Raw genomic sequence first — 19,005 nt, forward strand, 5'->3', positions numbered from 1 at the left:
TTATAATTGGAAACTTGATATTTAAAGAATTTAGAATGTATATAGCTTTCATATTTAAATTATTGCCTAAAGTGCTTGGAGTCACTGTCATTGTGATCACAAAAGAATGATTCACATCATTGGAGAGCATTTGTTTATAAGTGAGCCTTTGTCTTACCTGAGAATGGGTTAAAATGCAGATTTCCTGGAATGTGTAATCTTTGACTCAGTAAGTCCATCATGAGGCCCAGAAATCCTTATTTTAATTCACACTCTGTGTGGTATATGCTTTGGCCAATATTGGTCATGGGATCTAGAGTTACACATGCTGGGCAAACTCTCCACCACCGAGCCATCTCCTCACCCATCGGTGTGGTTCGGATGCCGGTGAATTTAAACAGCACTGGAGAAGTGGGAAGCAGCTGGACATATGCTGAGGTAGACAGACTGAAGGAGAAGCTGCTGGGATCCCCAGGCCCCCCTTTGCCAGCAGCATTCTCCTCTGACTTCTGAGCTCAACCACTTCTCAGTGTATGAGTCAGAATTAGAATTAGAAGAATTTTCAGAATTAAAAGGCATTGCCTTAGCTGAAGCTAATGATGGTAACTTACCATTTTAAAGAGTAATGTGTCTGGTTTTTGATGACATTGATCCTTCTGCTGAAAAAGTAACATTTCCTGCTTCCAGATTCCTTTGTTCTCGATTTTGAGTCCTGGGGAGGTTTTAACTAAAGTGGGGTAAAGGTAAAGAGGTTGTTGCTCTGCTTATATTCGTTTTTCTCTGGTCTGTTTCTGGGTTACCAACTACAGTTTGTACCATCATTTAAAAAAACAAAAACCTCCAGGGAAACTGATAAGATCTAGTGTCTACTCTCTTGGTAAGAATTCAGCTACTTGCTGTGAAAGGGGGCACATAAAAAGGACTATTAGAGAAAGGTGTAAGTTAATTTGAAGCACACTGAAGTCTTGCATTTCTAGCTAGAATTTCAGATTTTGTTTGGTAAAGGAACATTATAAATGGCTTACTAGCTGTGATCATTAAGTGAGGTTTCAGGGAATGTCTGTTACACTCTAGGAGCCACCTAAGTACCTTGTTGATAGTGTAATTAAACCAACTAATATTTAGGAGCTTGTAGTTCTAAAGTGGGAGGGAACGAGAAAGGAAGGGCGGGTATTACGGTAGGGTTTTCAGTCTCTATGATGACTTCAGATGTTGTTTTGAACATGGAATAAAAAGGAACAAATGCAGCATGCTTTCTTTACTTGCTGGCAGTTACATGTTCAGATATTTTGAAGAACCAGTGTTCTTAATTTCTTTTAGCTGGAGGAGTGGTGGCTCAATGTTGCCTACCTGGATGTGCGTATGCCATCCCAGCTCAATGTGAACTTTGTGGGTCCTTCTCCGCATTTTGAACACTGCTGGCCTGCAAGGGAAGGCACTCAGTTAGAAAGAGGAAGTATAATTCTTTGGCACAACTTGAACTACTGGCAGCTGCTAAGAAGGTAAGAGTGCTAAGTGCCCTGGGCATGGACTGAGCCGTGAGGGTAGGGCACTCAGGGCCCTGGGCATGGACTGAGCCGTGAGGGTAGGGCACTCAGGGCCCTGGGCATGGGCTGAGCCGTGAAGGTAGGGCACTCAGGGCCCTGGGCATGGGCTGAGCCGTGAGGGTAGGGCACTCAGGGCCCTGGGCATGGGCTGAGCCGTGAGGGTAGGGCACTCAGGGCCCTGGGCATGGGCTGAGCTGTGAAGGTAGGGCACTCAGGGCCCTGGGCATGGGCTGAGCCATGAAGGTAGGGCACTCAGGGCCCTGGGCATGGGCTGAGCCGTGAGGGTAGGGCACTCAGGGCCCTGGGCATGGGCTGAGCCGTGAAGGTAGGGCACTCAGGGCCCTGGGCATGGGCTGAGCCATGAGGGTAGGGCACTCAGGGCCCTGGCACGGGCTGAGCTTGGGCTTGCCCATTGTGGGAAATAAGCAAATGCTGTCAACCTGAGTTATTCAGTGAAGGATTATATAGTCGTGATGGCTTTATAGTGAGTTTTAACAATGACTTTTTGATCAAAATGCTTTTTTAATAGAGAAAAATTGCCTGTACACAAATCTGGAAATACTCCTCTAGACATGAACCAATTCCGAATGTTGTTTTCTACCTGCAAGATTCCGGGAGTTGCTAGAGATTCAATTATGAGTTATTTTAGGACTGGTAAGTAAAAAACATAGGACATAGGTAATTTCTTTTTTTTTTTTTTGGAAAAGCATTGGGACTTGGGGAGTTTTGCTATGATTTCTAATATACTATTTTAGATAATTGGGTTTTCATAAATTTATCAGAAACTTTCTGTGAAACTCTCTTTCTTCCATTACTCGCTCACTAATATTCTTGATGACTTTAGCTTCTAGTTATGTGTTATCCTCTCATTTCCTAAATTAGAACCTTAATTTCTACTCCTTAGTAAAGCCTTTTTCCTACAGACATGTCCCAGACCCTGTCAGCTCACAACTCCATCAGCCCAGATGTTGCAGTTTCCACTGTCACTTGGGTCACCTGTGGAACACCCACATAAGTCCATCAGTGTTCATGTGACCGTGTTTATGTCCACGTTGTGATGTACAGTCCCCTGGCCTTACTGTTCTACACAACTGTATTCTTCCCTGTCCTGAGGCCCATAGCATCTTGCTGTAATTGTCAGTTTATTCTTTTTCTTAAAGACAGGACTGCTTCTGGCCTTCCTGCCTCTTTCTCAGCTAGTTAACTGTTTTCTTATTTTTAACAAATACAGAAAAATTTGATCTTCAACCTAAGGTTGACCAACAGCTGGGAGAATCCTTTAGAGATGCCGTGTCCCAGTCTCCTGCAAGGAGGTCAGGGTTGTCAGTCAGTTGCCCTGGAGATGAGGTTATGCTGAACTAATCATGGGTTCTTAGAAGAAGAACAGAGATGGCAGCACAGACAGATTGTGATCTTCCCTGGATGGCTTTCAAGATGGAGAAGGGGACTCCTGAGCTGAGGAGCAAGAAAATAGCCTCTGTCTCTACAGGAGGGAACAAAGCCACACCTTCATTTATCATAGAGAAACATACTTCAGATTCGTTCTTCAAACCCCTGAGATCATAAAATTGTGTTGTTTCAAGTCACTTGGTGATTTTTTCAGCCCACCCTGCTTCCTTGTAGTACATTTTAGCACACTTGTGCACTTCACGTACCTTTTGGAAAAGTCGATGAACAAGAAGCTAGAGTGTAGCTCAGTGATAAAGCATTGGTCCGCACAGGTGAGGCCCTGAACACAACCCACAGTACCACAGAGAGAGCAAACGAGAACAAACCCTGACCAACTTTGCTGGTCCTCAGGACACTGCTGTGTGTGTTAGGTCCCCTCCTTTTGCCTCTCCGCTGTCTGTTCCTCTCTTTCTCCACTGCGTCACCAGCTTCCTTGCTTTAGCAAATTGCTCCAATTTGTGTCATCTCTCATACTAAAAGGAAAAACTTGTTTTTTTCCTACAAGTACCACATCATAGTTAAAACCATCATAAAACCCTGCAAAGCATGATGATGCAGGCCTGTCATCTGGTATCCTGGAGACTGAGACAGGGTTGGGAGTTCCAGGCGAGCCTGGGTTACATAATGGAACCTTGTCTCAAAAACCACAAACCAACCAACGTGATACCTCCATTAGGTGGTTCTCACCAGAACCACTTTCATTACCTAATAACGGATCTGGCTATGTTACCTTTTTATCCACTGATCCATTCATATAGCCCCTGGAGGGCCCTTCTTAAAGTACTACTCATATCATATTACCCTTCTACTGTATAAAACCATCTATTAGCTTTCTTTCCATCATGCTTAACACTGGGAGCCCCTTCTGAGTCACAGATGGCCTCCCTCAGCCTGACCTCAGCTGAAGGTTGACTGAGCTTTCTTCCTTAAGCAAACCAGTTCACTTTTGTCCTAATACCTCTGCAGTTACTGTTCCCTCTGCCTGGCTCTCTCTGCAGAGTTTCCATGGCCCACTTTCTCATCTCACTCAGATCTCTGTTCACATATCGTCATAAGTTCCTGTCACACATTCTTCCAACTATTTATTGGTTAAATGGGTATGGGGTTTATTTTCTTCTTCTTTTCAAGCCATAAGTTTTGCAAAGGATGTCAGTAGGTGATGGTAATAAAGGGTATCTATGGTAAACGTCAAAGGATCTGGGGATGTTTGAAGGGGTCAGAGGGAAGAAATGGCCTGGAAATATCCCGAGGAGGAAAAATACCTATCTCCTCGGCCCTGAGGAAGTAGGGTGTAAGAGGAAGGACTGAGGCTGACAAGAGGTGGTCTAGCAGTGAATCAGTAAAGCAGTGAGTAAATTCCAACCAGTTAACTTGCTCCAGTGGTACTGTGTGTCTTGTCTTTCATCTCTCTTCACTCTCCTGCCTGAGAGACAAGGAGCAGGGACATACTCTTCCCTGACTCTCGGGCATGATGATTTTCTCTACCGAAAACTTTCCCTGAGGAATTGTTGCTAGATAGTGCTGCAGTTAAAGTGTCTCCCCTTCAAGTACCGAACGCTCCCGGGCCGGTGTTACAAGCCCCCTTCACTTTGCAATTAGCGGAGAGATTTGGATGGTTTAGGGTGGTGTAGCTATAGGCAATAGCAGTTGAATTATCTGATGAGAAATTAACATTGAATAATCTCACAGAGAAAGTTGTTCTCTCAAGGGGTTCTTCAGGACTCCTCAGGACCCCTTCCCCCTTCCCAGTCCTTTATCTTAACTAAGACTTAAAAATTCCTATAGCACAGCGGTGTTTCTCACAGTACACAAATACTTGAACTTGAGTTTAAGATTCACATGGACACATTTCAAGAGTATGCATTTCTGTTCTAGGAACTGAAATTCTGTTACCTTGTGATTTCTTCCCTATGGTTATAGGATCACACTTGGTCTTGGCTCGGGCATAAGCAGGCTGTAACTATAGCCTTGAAGTTTTTCTTAAATTGTGTTTTCTAGCAAATAAGTATAAGTATAAAAGTTGTATACTGTACATATTAATGAACTGCCATATGATGTTAATGCATGTGTTCATTGTAAAGTCAGGTTAGACATGCCTGTCTCCTCAAACATCTGTTATTTCTTTATGGCAAACCAAAGTCCTTTCTCCCAGCATTTTGAAGTGTGCAGTTCACGGTCATGTGTCTGATTACCTTGCTGAGGAGTAGCAGAGCAGAATTTACCCTTGTCTCACACAGCTCCATGCTGATTACAGTCTCCTCATCTTCCCTCTTCTATGAGAACGCTGTCCAGGCGGTACATTTTATATCACGCACACACAAACGCATATACACAAACACGCACAATAAAAAACTATGAGAGGAATTATATTCTGTTGTCTGAATGTAGCTTTACTGAGTCTGTTTTCTGTGTCTTTTCCAGAGAGTGAAGGCCACTGTCCAACCCACATTGCTGTGCTGTGTCAAGGCAGAGCTTTTGTCTTTGACGTGCTGCATGAAGGAAGTTTGATCACCCCACCAGAGCTCCTCAGGTTTTTAAACTACCTCTAAAGGAATTAGGCATCGTAACTAACTTCGTCTCGGACACTTCTGTGCACATGTAAATGTACTCTGTGTCCTGACCCTGCCTTCACTGCACCTTGCCTCCCTGTCAGCACTCCATTTCCATACAACTCTCTTCCATGTTCATGACTTTCGTTGTCACTGAGTTTGACCAGGGCTGTCTGGGCTCAGCAGTGGGTACACAGTGAAGACCACAGCTTCCCTTCTCTGAGAATCTGTCAGAAGTCAGTTGTCTTAGTTACTTCCTAGGCTGTTGCCAATAAAGAGACACCATGTCTAAGGCAACCTGTAGAAGAGAGCATTGAATTGGAGGCTTGCTTACAGTTTGAGAGGGTCAGTGCGTTGTCATGTGGTGGGGAGCATGGATGGGGCAGGGGCATGGTTCTGGAGAAGTATCTGAGAGCTCACATCTGATCACAAGTTACAGGCTGAGAGAAAGACTGGGTCTGGCATGGTCTTTTGAAACCACAAAGCCTAGTGACACACCTCCTCCCACAAGGTCACACCTCCTAATTCTTCCTAAACAGTTCCACTAACTGGGTACCAAGCATTCAAATATATGAGTCTATGAAGCCATTCTCATTTAAACCACCACAGCAATAGTTCAGTAATAAGGCCCCTGAGCCCCTCACCCATTAATGGCTGCCTGTTGGCAGGCCCAGTACCAATAACCACAGCTGCTGTAAGTTCATGACTGGAATGGTGGCTGTGTTGCAGTTAGCCGATGGTATGTTGTGGCCCTTCTCCCTGTCTTCCAGCTTTTACATTCCTTCCTTTCTCCATTTTCCATGAGCCTTACAGGGAGTAGTATAAATGTCTTGTTTAGGGCTGAGCCCTCAGCCATTGCTTACTCTTAACATACTGGCAAGCCCTGAGTCTCTGCATTCACTGCCATTCGCTGTAGAGAAGCTTCTCTGATTAAGACTAGCATTTGTCTATGGGTCTAAGCATAGATACTTATGAGACAGTTTGACATTTTACTAAGCAGCAGTACTAAGTGCTTCACAGGGCCTCATGTAGCCGCTAGGGCCTGTGTGTTTCCAAGCACGTGTTTTTGACTGGGTCACCAGTGCTAGGTATGGATTCAGATCCAGTATGACAGCAGTTGTTTACCCCTGTGACAGTCAGACCTGTATTACACAGGTAGGTACATGGTATTGTAGTTCATAGAGTCTGTAGCTTGGTGAGACTGTTGATGCTTTTCCTCCCCCAGCAGCCTGCAGAGCACCTTTCAGCACTTTTGAGAGCTAGCCAGCGGGGGTGGGGAGGAGGGGGTGCGGGGGGGGGGGGGGAGGTGTATTTCAGTTCCAGCTTGATCCCTCTGTTTTGCCTTCAAGGTCTGTGGTGTCTTTCGCTGTAGGATCTTATCTGGTTCTGGTTGGTAACTGTCTTGGTTAGGGTTTCTGTGCTATAATAAAACAGCATAAGCAAAAGCAACTCCATGAAAAAAATGGTTTATTTCAGCTTCTGTGTCCTGATCACAGTCCTTCATGAAGAGAAGTCGGGGTGGGTACTCAAGGCAGGAACCTGGAGGCAGGAGCTGATGCAGAGGCCATGGAGGAGCTCTGCTTACTGGCTTGCTTCTTATGGCTTCCTCAGCCTGCTTTCTTATAGAACACAGGACCACCTACTAAGGAGTAGTACCACCCACAGTGGGCTGGACCTCCCATATCAATCACTAAGAAAATGCACCTCGGCTTATCCTACAGGTCAGTCTGGTTGGGGCATTTTCTCAGTTATTGTTTCTTCTCAAAGGACTCTGACTTGTGTCAAGATGAACTAAAACTGTCCAGCACAGCAACCCAGAGGAAGAGCAAGAGACTGTATTTTTGGGGGCTGGGGCGGTTCTGGGACCTCCCTGAACAACAGCTCCCCTAGAAGTACCCCACACCTCTCACTGGAACTTCTAGTCAGTGACCTGATGCTTCTAAAACCAGTATTATGTAGCCTGTGGGGTATCTCCCTTCAAATTCATTTTTGTGTTTTTAATTTGGTTACAAGATAATAGGATTCTTTTATTTTATTTTATTTATTTTATAATTTAATTTAATTTTACATATCAGCCACGGATTCCCTTGTTCTCCCCCCCCCCCGCCTTCCCCCCAGCCCACCCCCCATTCCCATCTCCTCCAGGGCAAAGACTCCCCTGAGGATTGAGTTCAACCTGGTAGATTCAGTCCAGGCAGGTCCAGTCCCCTCCTCCCAGGCTGAGCCAAGTGTCCCTGTATAAGCCACAGGTTTCAAACAGCCAACTCATGCACTGAGTACAGGACCCGGTCCCACTGCCTGGATGCCTCCCAAACAGTTCAAGCTAATCAACTGTCTCACTTATCCAGAGGGCCTGATCCAGTTGGGGGCTCCTCAGCTATTGGTTCGTAGTTCATGTGTTTCCATTCGTTTGGCTATTTGTCCCTGTGCTTTATCCAACCTTGTTCTCAACAATTCTCGCTCATATAAACCCTCCTCTTTCTCGCCAATTGAACTCCTGGAGCTCCACCTGGGGCCTGGCTGTGGATCTCTGCATCCGGTTCCCTCAGTCATTGGATGCGGTTTCTAGAATGCTCAATCATACCACAAGGGCTGTTGCTCACCTATGTTCATATCAGCATTGTTTGTAATAGCCAGAACCTGGAAACAACCTAGATGCCCTTCAGCTGAAGAACAGATAAATAAAATGTGGTACATATACACAATGGAATACTACTCAGCAGAAAAAAACGACATCATGAGGTTTGCAGGCAAATAGATGGATCTAGAAAAAATCATCCTGAGTGAGATAACCCAGACTCAGAAAGACAAACATGGTATGTACTCACTTATAGGAGGATACTAGATGTAGAACAAGGATGACTGGGCTGCTACTCACATCACCAGGGAGGCTACCTAGAAAACAGGACCCTAAGAAAGACACAGGGATCGCCCAATGACAGAGAAATGGATGAGATCTACATGAACAGCCTGGACATGAGTGGGAGTAATGAAGGGCAAGGGTCAAGAGAAAGAGAGCTTGGGGGAGCGGGAGATCCCAGCTGGATCAACAACAGAGAGGGAGAACAAGGAAAAAGAGACCATGGTAAATGAAGACCACATGGGAACAGGAAGAAGCAAAGTGCTAGAGAGGCCCACAGAAATCCACAAAGATACCCACACAACAGACTGCTGGCAATGGTCGAGAGACAGCCCGAACTGACCTGCTCTGGTGATGGGATGGTCAAGATAATAGGATTCTATGGCTTTTTCATACTTGCTTTTTAAAAATAGCTTTATTTTGTGAAATTAAGATATAAGTATGTCATTTTCCCTTTTCTCCCTCCAACTCTTCCCATGTGTACACACTCCCCCCTTGCTCATTTTCAAATTCATGACCTCTGTTTCTTTAATTGTACACACACACACACACACACACACACACACACACACACACACACACACGAGTGTGCGCGCACACACATGCATTTGTTTTAGTTAGCCAGTCCTCTTGTGTCCCCTGCCTCTCCTGTTTAAACCTTTGTGCCTTGTATTACTCCCGTCTACTTTCCTACACTGTGGTACTAGTACACGGGCCTGTCCTTGCAGCAGGAGGATCAGGGTTAAGGCATTCAAGATCATCCTGGCCTTAGCCATCTCCTGACCCACGGGAAGTATCTGAGGAGACTGTCTCAGACTGCTGTATTGATATCCTTAGGTCTCAAGCTCTTGCTTGGGTTAAAACAAAAACAAAAATAAAACAAGTGTTCAGAATTGCCTTTCTTTAAAATGGCATGTTATAAAGTAAGAGTTTCATACTTACTGTTCTTAAAAATACCTACTTTTAATTTTTCAATTTTACAAGTATATATGTGTAAGTTCTAGTTGGAGGAAAGGGAAACATTTCATATATTACCAATCCCATCTCCTACCCCAGTAACTATGGTTACTGGTTAGTGCGTGTACTTCATCCTTCCAGATCAATTGTGGTAAGTTTATGTGTGCTGTGTATATTATTATGTGCCGTTTACGGTATTACAGAAAGCTTCAGAACATAAAGAGACTCAATCACAAGATGAAACCTCAACATGCTCAGCTCCTGACTTCTTCAGTTATGAATATCATCACCTTCTCAACTATACCTTAGTTTGTATTGGCTTATGAAGAAGGGTTTCATCGTGACATTTTTCAAGCAAAGTTTGTTTGTGTTTCTCTTTCCCAGTCTTCCTTCTTCTTTCCCGGTCTCCTTTTCCTCACTCCCAGCAGACTCCTTTCAGCTGTCACAGCACATGTGACCTTTGTCTGCTCCCACCTTCTCTGCACCCACACACCCACTCCTCTCACAGTCTGTCGGTCCATCTAGCCGTGTTCTGTTCTTCCAGTTCCCCGCGGGTAACCGAAGCAGATCTCAGACAGTGTGTGTAAAAACTTAGTGACTTACTCTGGATTCCTTTAGTGTAAATATTGTAGTATGCTTCTCTAAAATGTAAATGTGTAAAATATACATGTACTAACATAACACATTCAGTGGCTTATCTCATAAATTAACAATAGTCCTTTAGTATATTAATCTATAAGTATTTCAAATTTCCTAAATGATTTCATAAATGTTGAGTTCTATATATTTGTATGTAATTTAAATGACTTTAAAAATTTATATATTTGCATGTGTTAAATCTGTGTATATGGAAGCATGTACTTGTGCCTCTGGTGTGTGTATGTGTGTGTGTGTGTGTGTGTGTGGCTGAACTCCAGATTCTTCACCCTCTTTTTTGAGAGAGGGTCTCTTACTGTTCCCAGTGCTCTGTGATTGGCTAGACTGGCCGGCCAATAAGCTTCAGGAATCTACTGTCACTCCGCTCCCCCACTGCCACCCCAGATCTGGGTTTACAGGCAAGTGTTACCTTGCCTAGTTTTACACATGGATGCTGGGGCCTGAGCTCAGACCCTTACACTTACACAGTAAGCACAGGTGGAGTTGTCTCTCAGACCCTTAAATGATTTATTTTTACTAAATAGTACAAACAAATAGAAAAATACACCCAGAGTATAGCTCAACACCCATATACTGTACATCACCACAGAGGTCAAAATAGAGTAATGAAAGGCTACTAGGAAAACCCTTTTGCAAGGTTTAGGTGTCTGGGTTGTACTGGAGAGGATTTGGTGAGTTTCACTCAACTTCCATAGACAAGGACAGGTGCTCAGCACAGTTCTACTGATAAGCATACAAACTGGTAATGAATGCTGTGGTTCTCTACATGGGAGCTCTTTCTTGGGTTTATGTGTTCTACACACAATAGGAGATTGAGTCTTCTGCTCTATTAGAGCATTTTTTAAGTAACTAATCCTTAATTTGAATGCAATCCAACTTATTAAACTTTGCCACATGAGCTCTATTTTTGTATTCTTTAATTTTTTTCCCTCTAAAATAAGTAGGAAGAGAGGCAAGGCAAGTTACTGTCTCATAGATGCAGGTGGTTTGGTAAAGAATCCTTATGTGCTCATAAAATACCATTAGTTTGAAAATAAAGCTAAAAGCCAGGCAGTGGTGGTACAGGGAAGCAGAGGCAGGTGGATATCTTGAGTTTGAGGCTAGCCTGGTCTACAGAGCGAGTTCCAGGATTGCCAGGGCTACACAGAGAAATCCTGTCTTGAAAATCAAAATAAAAAGAAAGAAAATAAAGAGAAATTTTGGTTGCAAGCAAAGCATTTTTTCATCAGTGTTACAGATACAAATAAACAGAGGAACCTGTGCCCACCATTTTTGAATGATGACATCACAAATAAAGGATGCACTGGTGGTGCTTAATGACATTTATTAAGCTACAATAATCTTTTGAGTAATCCCTGGGTATTTTTAAGTTGTAGCTTCTTTGCATGTGCTGTGAGGGAGAGGGTGAAAACTGAAACTGCTATATGTTTAAAGATAGATGAAACACTCCATCCGCATCCAGTGGAGTCTTTAGACAACATGAGTTTCCTTTCTTTTCCTTTTCTTTTTCTCTTTGTGATGTGATCTTGCTGTATTGTCCAGGCTTGCCATACTGCCCTGCCTTCTGACGTGCTTGAATTACAGGCCATGGGCCACCACACATAGCTAACTCTTTAACATGTAATTAATTATCAGCATTATACAATGATTAGTACTTATGAAAGCATTTAAAATATATTACTTCTGTTTCTGGGTAAAACACAAATAAGTGAGCACACAGTAAGCTCTCTGCTTTTATATATGTGTACACAATTTTTAATCACAGGTTTAGAACAGCTATAAGATTAACTACCAAAATGCTTTTCAAGTTCTCTCATAGAGAAGGTATTTATTTATATGAACCCTGGAAATGCACATGTTTTCAAAGTTTAAATGATATCATCTAAGCTTATTTTTAAATATAAATTATTGTCCATTATACTTTTTGTGTACGTAGAATATATAATCACTTTTTAAGTACATATATATATAATAAATATTAGTGTGTGTGTGTTTGTGTAAGACCTCTGTAATCCTATGTGTCCTGTCCATGCTCTTCTTGAGTATGCTTCTTTTTTAATCTTCGTAAGACAACTGACGTATATCCACAAGAAGTGCTGGAGTGAACCCGCGGGACCCGGCGTAGCAGCGTTAACCAGTGAGGAGCGAACGCGATGGGCGGAGGTACTAATCTGTGGTTTTCTTCTTTTCATATGCCAACTTTATTTTTCGTTTTTATTGTTGAGAATTTTAAATAGTGTATTTTTATCATACAACTCCTCCCAGATCCTCCTCCCCTTTCTAGCCACCCAACTTCATGTTTTTTCTCTCTTAAAAACAAAAGAAAAAAGCCACTAAAATCCCAGAGTCAGATTTGTGTTGGCCTTTTGAGCACGAGGCCTGCCTGGAGTGCGGCTGGTTTCTTCCATTGAAGAACACTGCCTTTCCCTCTCCCAGCAGCTGTCATTTGTGAATGAGTGTGGCCTCTGTGCCCACATCCCCTCCTTCATGTTGGGATTTCATGTGGCTTGAGGTTGTGCAGGTCCTGTGCATGCTGTCACAGTCTGAGTTCATATGTGATCTGCCCTGTTGTGTCTGGAAAATGCTGTTTCCTAACAGCACTGCTAGTTCTTACAGTCTTTCCCCCACCACCCCCTTCTACATAGATCCCCGAGCCTTGGAGGGAAGAGTGTGACAGGAAATCCCATTACCACCCCCTTCTACATAGATCCCCGAGCCTAGAAGGGAAGAGTGTGATGGAGACATCCCATTACCACCCCTTCTACATAGATCCCCGAGCCTTGAAGGGAAGAGTGTGATGGAGACATCCCATTACCACCCCTTCTACATAGATCCCCGAGCCTTGAAGGGAAGAGTGTGACAGGAACATCCCATTCAGGGCTGAGTACTCTAAGTTTCTCACTCTCTGAACATTGTCCATTTGTGAGCCTCTGTGTTAATTATAGTCTTATGCTGCTCTTAATAGACTTTCTCGAACTCTTGATATTTTCTAGATGTATTGTATTTGAATTGTAATATCCAGTCATCTCCTTGCCCTTTAGGCCAGAGAATATCTGATTGGTCTTGATCCAGAGAACTTGACTTTATTAGAAAAAATTCAAACCAGTTTATTTGTGTATTCCATAGAAGACACCAGTCCACATGTAACCCCAGAAGATTTTTCTCAGGTAACTTTCTTGTTCTGTTATCTTTCTACACAGTTTTCTGGAGGATTTTTATTATCTGTTGAACATGAGAGTTTTTTTTTTTTTAAATCAGGGTCTTAGAAATTTTCTCAGCTATAAACTACATTATGTATTAAATTGAATCTCATACATATTGAATAGAACTCTGTAAATACTTGATGTTTAAGTCTGTTTAGATGTATTTTGAATCTTATTTAAAGAAGTATGGATATTTGCATGCATATCAGTGTTTTCTAACCTTTTCCGTCAATTGATTACATAAAATATTTGCATGGAACACTGAGGCGAATTAACTTCTCTTTCCAAAGGTGATGTATGGCTCTACCTGTAACCCACAGCAGTGTACATGCACCAATTGGGATGGGTTCTATCCTAAGAATTATATCACTCTTGCAAGGAATTGATTATGTCATTCAGATTTACTGAACACACTGACTGTTTAAGTGAGTTTAAGGGTAAATGTGGCTTGTTTATATTTTTTATTTCCCAACCCTGGGTAATGCTTTTACAAAATTCCTAGGAAGCGTAGTCAACCATATTAATAAAGCCTTTTGGAAGAATTTGTCATTTTATAATACAGTCATCAGTGTTAAATTATAGGGGACAAATCCAGGATTAAAAATCTTGTAGTAAGAAACCAGTTTTTATTTCAGAGAGGAGGAAATTGCTGAAGTACCATTTAAGGAATAATTCAGTGTTGCTCTAACCATAGTCTGCACTTGGAAATGCAGATTGTAGTCCACTGTAGTTAAATACACACACACACACACACACACACACACACACACACACACACACACACACACACATATACACATGCCTGTACACACATTTAATTAAAGTTTCATAAAACAATGATTACTTTTATGTCTGTCATGTACTCTGCTATTTTTATTCTGTTTTATTGTCTGTAAGGAATATTATTTATGCTGCTATAAATTGTTTCATGACTCATTAGTGTGCAGAGTCTACAGTTTGAAAACAGTTGTCTTAGTGGCATATGAATTGTTAAGACATTTTACTCTGAACTTACTAGGCTTCTTATACTACCCAAGTTTCAAAACACTTCTGCTTTTAATTATGTGAATGTTCTGGGAACATCAATGAATAATGTATTAGCATTCTATTTTTCTGGTTAGATTTTCATAACTTGAGATTTAAAAAGTACGTAAAGCCAGACTCAGAATTATTATCTGTTGAATTTTAACAAAACTGCCATTTTATTAAATTTGGTTGACTTAAGAATAAAAAGTGAAATGATATATATTCTTAAGTCTACTTGCAAACTAATGTCAAAACACTTTTAATTTGGAAAAATAAAATGTGTTTTAGGTCTTCGAAATGCTTCTTGCTGGAGATCCAGCAGTACGCTGGGGTGACAAGTCCTATAATTTGATTTCCTTTGCTAATGGAGTATTTGGCTGTTGTTGTGATGTGAGTATGTTGTTACCAGGGTGCTAACCCCCCCACTTTAATTTCTTAAGTTAATTTGAGGTAGTAAACTACAAATACTTGTGGTGTAGTGCAAGTAAACACTTTTTTTAGTTTTATGTCATAATAAAAGGTTTAGGTCTGAATTGTCAGTGAAAGCAGAACATAGATCAAGTTTTTTTTTTTTTTTTTTTTTTTTTTTTTTTTTCTGCTGTAGGCTAACAGTTTGGAGCATGCAAAAAGGATTTTGAATGTAATTTTTTTTTTTGCAGTGTAATATCTTAAAACCTGTTGTTATCAAATAGCTCTCCCCAGGGGAAAGCACACCTGTTGATGGTCTAGTACCAAATGGTCATCCCTGAAAATATACAAGTAGCATTACACAGGCAGAGCAGGTTTTATTTAGAAATACACACACACACACACACACACACACACACACACACACACACACACACACACGGACATATGCATATAACACCATCATGAAAAAAGAGGCTATGAATTCCAGAGAGAGCAGGGAGGGGTATATGGGAGGGTTTAGAAGGGGGAAATGGTGTAATAATATTATAATCTCAAAAGGAAAAAAAATAAATATTTTTAGAAAGTAGTGAAAAAAATTGAAAACATTTTCTTGCTAAAATTCATACCCTAATTTGAAAGATACCGTTTGGTATTATATACATGCTCTATGGTTAGGGAAAGGACTACGTAACTATTTCCTAAAATGATAGGCTCTTTGGGACACTAGACTCTGAACAGTAAAATGTCTAGAAATGGCTACCATTTTACCATTCTAAAAAAGAACTGCTTTCCTTGTTTCTCTTTCATCTTTTCCCATGGACTTGACCAGCTCTGTCTTCCTTTGGGGAAATCTGTAAACCAAGGAAACGAAACCAAACAAAGACCCCGGCGAGCCTCAGGCCTGCAGTGGGCTTTGTCTGGGGTGTGGAGGTTGAACAGAGGGTTTTGTGTGCAGGTCAGGCAAGCAATCTACACTGAGCTACAGCCCTCATCTTGTCAATGGTTTTATTAATCATTCAGTTTCCTTTGATATAATTTAATCTGGAATTAGTTTAAAAAGATGTTGGCATAGTTATATTCTTAAATATGGATAATGCAGACATAGAGTGTCCAGGTATTTTCATTATAACGGTATTTCCTCGTTTCTGCGGTTGGAGCTGCTTTCAGACTGCCCATGGGATTATTGTATCTGCGGTTGTAGGGTCACTGCAGCTCTCTTGGCTCTTGGACACCTGTGGAACTAGCTTGTTCTAATAGCTCCGGAAAAGGTCCTGAAATCCTTCTCATTGGTTGTTATTGGCTTGTGTGAAGCACATGTCCTTGGGAATCAAGTGTGCCCTCATTAGCCTGGCCTAGGCCACTGTCTAACCTTGGAACCACATGGGTAGACTCAGTCTCCTTCACCTTACCGCAGGGATATGGTGGTTGCCTAGAGAACAGTGAAGTAGCTGTTATTCCAGAAGTAGGTAGATTGTTGATAAGTAAGTGATAAAAGTAATGCAGCCCATCTTTCCCACATTGCTTAACATTGCAAGTTCTTTCTGCACTGTCTAGGCATTCTTGTAGATCTGTAATGGTGGCACCGCTTTCTAGCACTTACTTAGTGGTCCTCTCTTAGCTAGAGATGTTCATGCCCATCTCAATTGCCTTAGTCTGGTGTCCTCACCTGATTACTACACTGTTTGTTTGTTTTTTTTTTTATAATTTCAGAATATTTTCACATGACACAGGGTGCACCTGCTCGGACTCCCAGTAACCTCTGGATCGTTTACTGTTACGTAGCCCAAACTCTAAGAGCCTACTGTATGCTTTCAGTTTTGAACGCTTGTTCATTTTTTCCTTGTCTTGAAAAATAAGCAGTTCTTATTGTGTAGGAAAGAATTGTATCATTTCATCATTAGGAAGTCAGGTACTGGAAGGTGGGCATATCTTATCCATTAAATGTGAAGAAAGTAAAAAATACTGGGTCGAATTTTAATTGGACACAAACTACTCAAAATCTTATATTTTCATTTTAGCATGCTCCTTACGATGCAATGGTTATGGTGAACATTGCCCATTATGTTGATGAGAGAGTCTTAGAGACGGAAGGAAGATGGAAGGTATGTCAGAACAAGCCCATCAGCCTTTTCTGCTCATGTTTTCACGGGTATTTTAAAGTTCTCTATTTTCAGGGTTCAGAAAAAGTCCGGGAAATACCACTTCCTGAGGAGCTGGCTTTCACTGTGGATGAGAAAATACTAAGTGACATCTACCAAGCCAAAGCCCAGCACCTCGAGGGGGTAGGTTTTTAGTTTTTCTTTTAGATTAGTAATGTTTCCTCTGCCATATCTGGAAATGTGGCTATTACCCAAGCATGGCTTCATAAAATATTTTAAAATTATAACCTTAATGCCTTTAATTCTTCATGTCTGATGATTAATGCAAGTAATAATTTGATCCCCCTTTGAACTGTTCCCTTCCAGTGATTTTTCACTGCTCCCTTTAACTTTGTTAGGCGTCGGATCTCCAGGTCGCAGCACGTGCCTTTACAGCTTTTGGCAAAAAGCTCACCAAGAAGGAGGCCCTGCATCCTGACACCTTTATTCAGCTCGCACTTCAGCTCGCCTACTACAGACTTCACGGACGGTAACCATTTGTTCTCCTTTTTCATGGCTTGACTTCCCAGGGTATGGCCTTTACAGGGCCATTACTTCCCAACTCCACAGTGGATTCCCTCAGCTTTCTTTCTTTGGGGTCCATCAGTTTCTTAGAGTCTGGTCTGTGACGGTGTGTAGGTTTTCCCATTGGCTCTTTGTCATGGTGCCTTGGTACTTTTAAAGGATCATGCTTTAGGAAGGCTTTACCGTGTGAAATTGTGTGCACATTAATGGCTTACAAACGTTAGCTCCCATTCTGTGGCATGTCACTTGCTCTCTTCACAGTATCCCTTGACCCACACAGTTACATTTTGATGAGATCCAATGTATTTTCTTTTCCTTTTGTTGCTTATCAATGAAACCAATCAAATCCAAAGCAGTGAAGATTTTCCCGTATTTTTCTAGGATTTTATAATTCTTAGTTCTTACTGTGATCCATTTAAGATCATTTTTATATATCACGTAAGGAAAGAGTCTACGTTAGGATTCTTTGTAGAAACAACCTATTTTGTGTATGTCCGTGTGGTTGGGGGTTATTTAAGGGATGAAGCTTGTTATGGAAATTGGCTTATGTGGTTACAGAGGCAGTGAAGTCCCATGTTGTACTCTGCAAACTGGAGAAACAGCAAGTTGGTGCTGTGATCCAGTGTGAGTACAGATTCTTGAGAAGGATCAAAAGACATGTGGTCTAGGTCCCAGTCCAGTTCCAAAGGCTCAAGGACCAGAAGCTCCAGTTTCTGAGGGTAGGAAAAGATATATGCTCCAGCTCAACTGGTAACTGGTTTTCCTGTCCTCTGACTCTGTTTTTTCTCTTCAGTCTCTCAATAGGTTAGATGATGTCCACCCACATGGTGAGGGCAGACTTTATTACCATGTAGTCCACTGTTACAAATGCTAATGTCAGCTGGAAACACCCTCACTGTCTGGCATGTGTTCTTCCAAGGAAGATAATATATGACATTAACTCACGGGTCCAATTTCATGCCTTTCCCAGTGGCTGTCGTGTTTCCTGGCACCGTGGAAGACACTGCTTTCTAAATCTGAAGTCAGCTGATCTGCAACAAGTGGTGTTTTCCTTTCCACCTTGGGTGCTTTCCTTTCCTTCTCATGGTGCTGTGGTGTGGATGGACGTGGAGAAGTAGACATTCTCTCTTCCTTGTGTTAGCTGGGTTTTTATAGACGCCCTTATGATGCTGAGGAACTGGCCGACTGTTCCTGGTTTGTTTGTCGTGTTTTGATTGTGAGTGAGTGAACACTTTTGTCAAGTGCTTTTCCGTATCAACTGAGATGAGTGCGTGGGCCTGTTAGTGGTCTTGGCTGCCCCGTCCTGACTCTCTGTATCCCTGAATGCTGGGCTTGTTTTACCTGCCAGTGACAGTGCTGAAAGCCGTTCAGTTTCTGTGCCTTCCAGTAATGTCCTGTTCACTCTGAATCTTTCTGTTCGTGAACCTTAAGAAATAGCGAATTCCTTGGGCAGAGGAAAGCAGCATTAAACAACTTGTTTAACGAACTTTTTTGGTTTTTCAAGACAGGGTTTCTCTGTGTAGTTTTGGTGCCTGTTCTGGATCTCGTTCTGTAGATCAGGCTGTCCTCGAACTCACAGAGATCCTCCTGCCTCTGCCTCCCCAGTGCTGGGGTTAAAGGCGTGCGCCACCACTGACTGGCCTAACAAACTATTTTTATCTTCTCTCCACATCTTGAGGCCTGTAAGTCCTGTAAGTTTGTTTG

At 42.1% G+C, this 19,005-nt stretch overlaps 1 protein-coding gene across 7 annotated transcripts in view; it reads left to right on the forward strand.

The window, feature by feature from the left end:
* Crot (carnitine O-octanoyltransferase) overlaps positions 1-19,005 on the forward strand; it is an 86,974-nt gene that overhangs the window by 14,334 nt on the left and 53,635 nt on the right. For all 7 annotated transcript variants that reach the window (XR_008214679.1, XR_008214680.1, XM_052722265.1 and 4 more), the window contains 9 exons: positions 1,300-1,481; positions 2,056-2,180; positions 5,397-5,505; positions 12,068-12,161; positions 13,040-13,165; positions 14,516-14,617; positions 16,657-16,740; positions 16,813-16,920; positions 17,136-17,266. Coding sequence is in view for 5 of the 7 variants with exons in the window: in XM_052722265.1 (XP_052578225.1) it covers positions 1,300-1,481; positions 2,056-2,180; positions 5,397-5,505; positions 12,068-12,161; positions 13,040-13,165; positions 14,516-14,617; positions 16,657-16,740; positions 16,813-16,920; positions 17,136-17,266 (1,061 nt within the window). In the remaining 2 variants the exon portion in view is untranslated. The remainder of the gene's footprint in view (positions 1-1,299; positions 1,482-2,055; positions 2,181-5,396; positions 5,506-12,067; positions 12,162-13,039; positions 13,166-14,515; positions 14,618-16,656; positions 16,741-16,812; positions 16,921-17,135; positions 17,267-19,005) is intronic.

Source organism: Peromyscus californicus, unplaced genomic scaffold (assembly GCF_007827085.1).
Source record: "Peromyscus californicus insignis strain IS unplaced genomic scaffold, ASM782708v3 Scaffold_6__1_contigs__length_162567912, whole genome shotgun sequence".
Taxonomy (NCBI): Eukaryota; Metazoa; Chordata; class Mammalia; order Rodentia; family Cricetidae; genus Peromyscus; species Peromyscus californicus.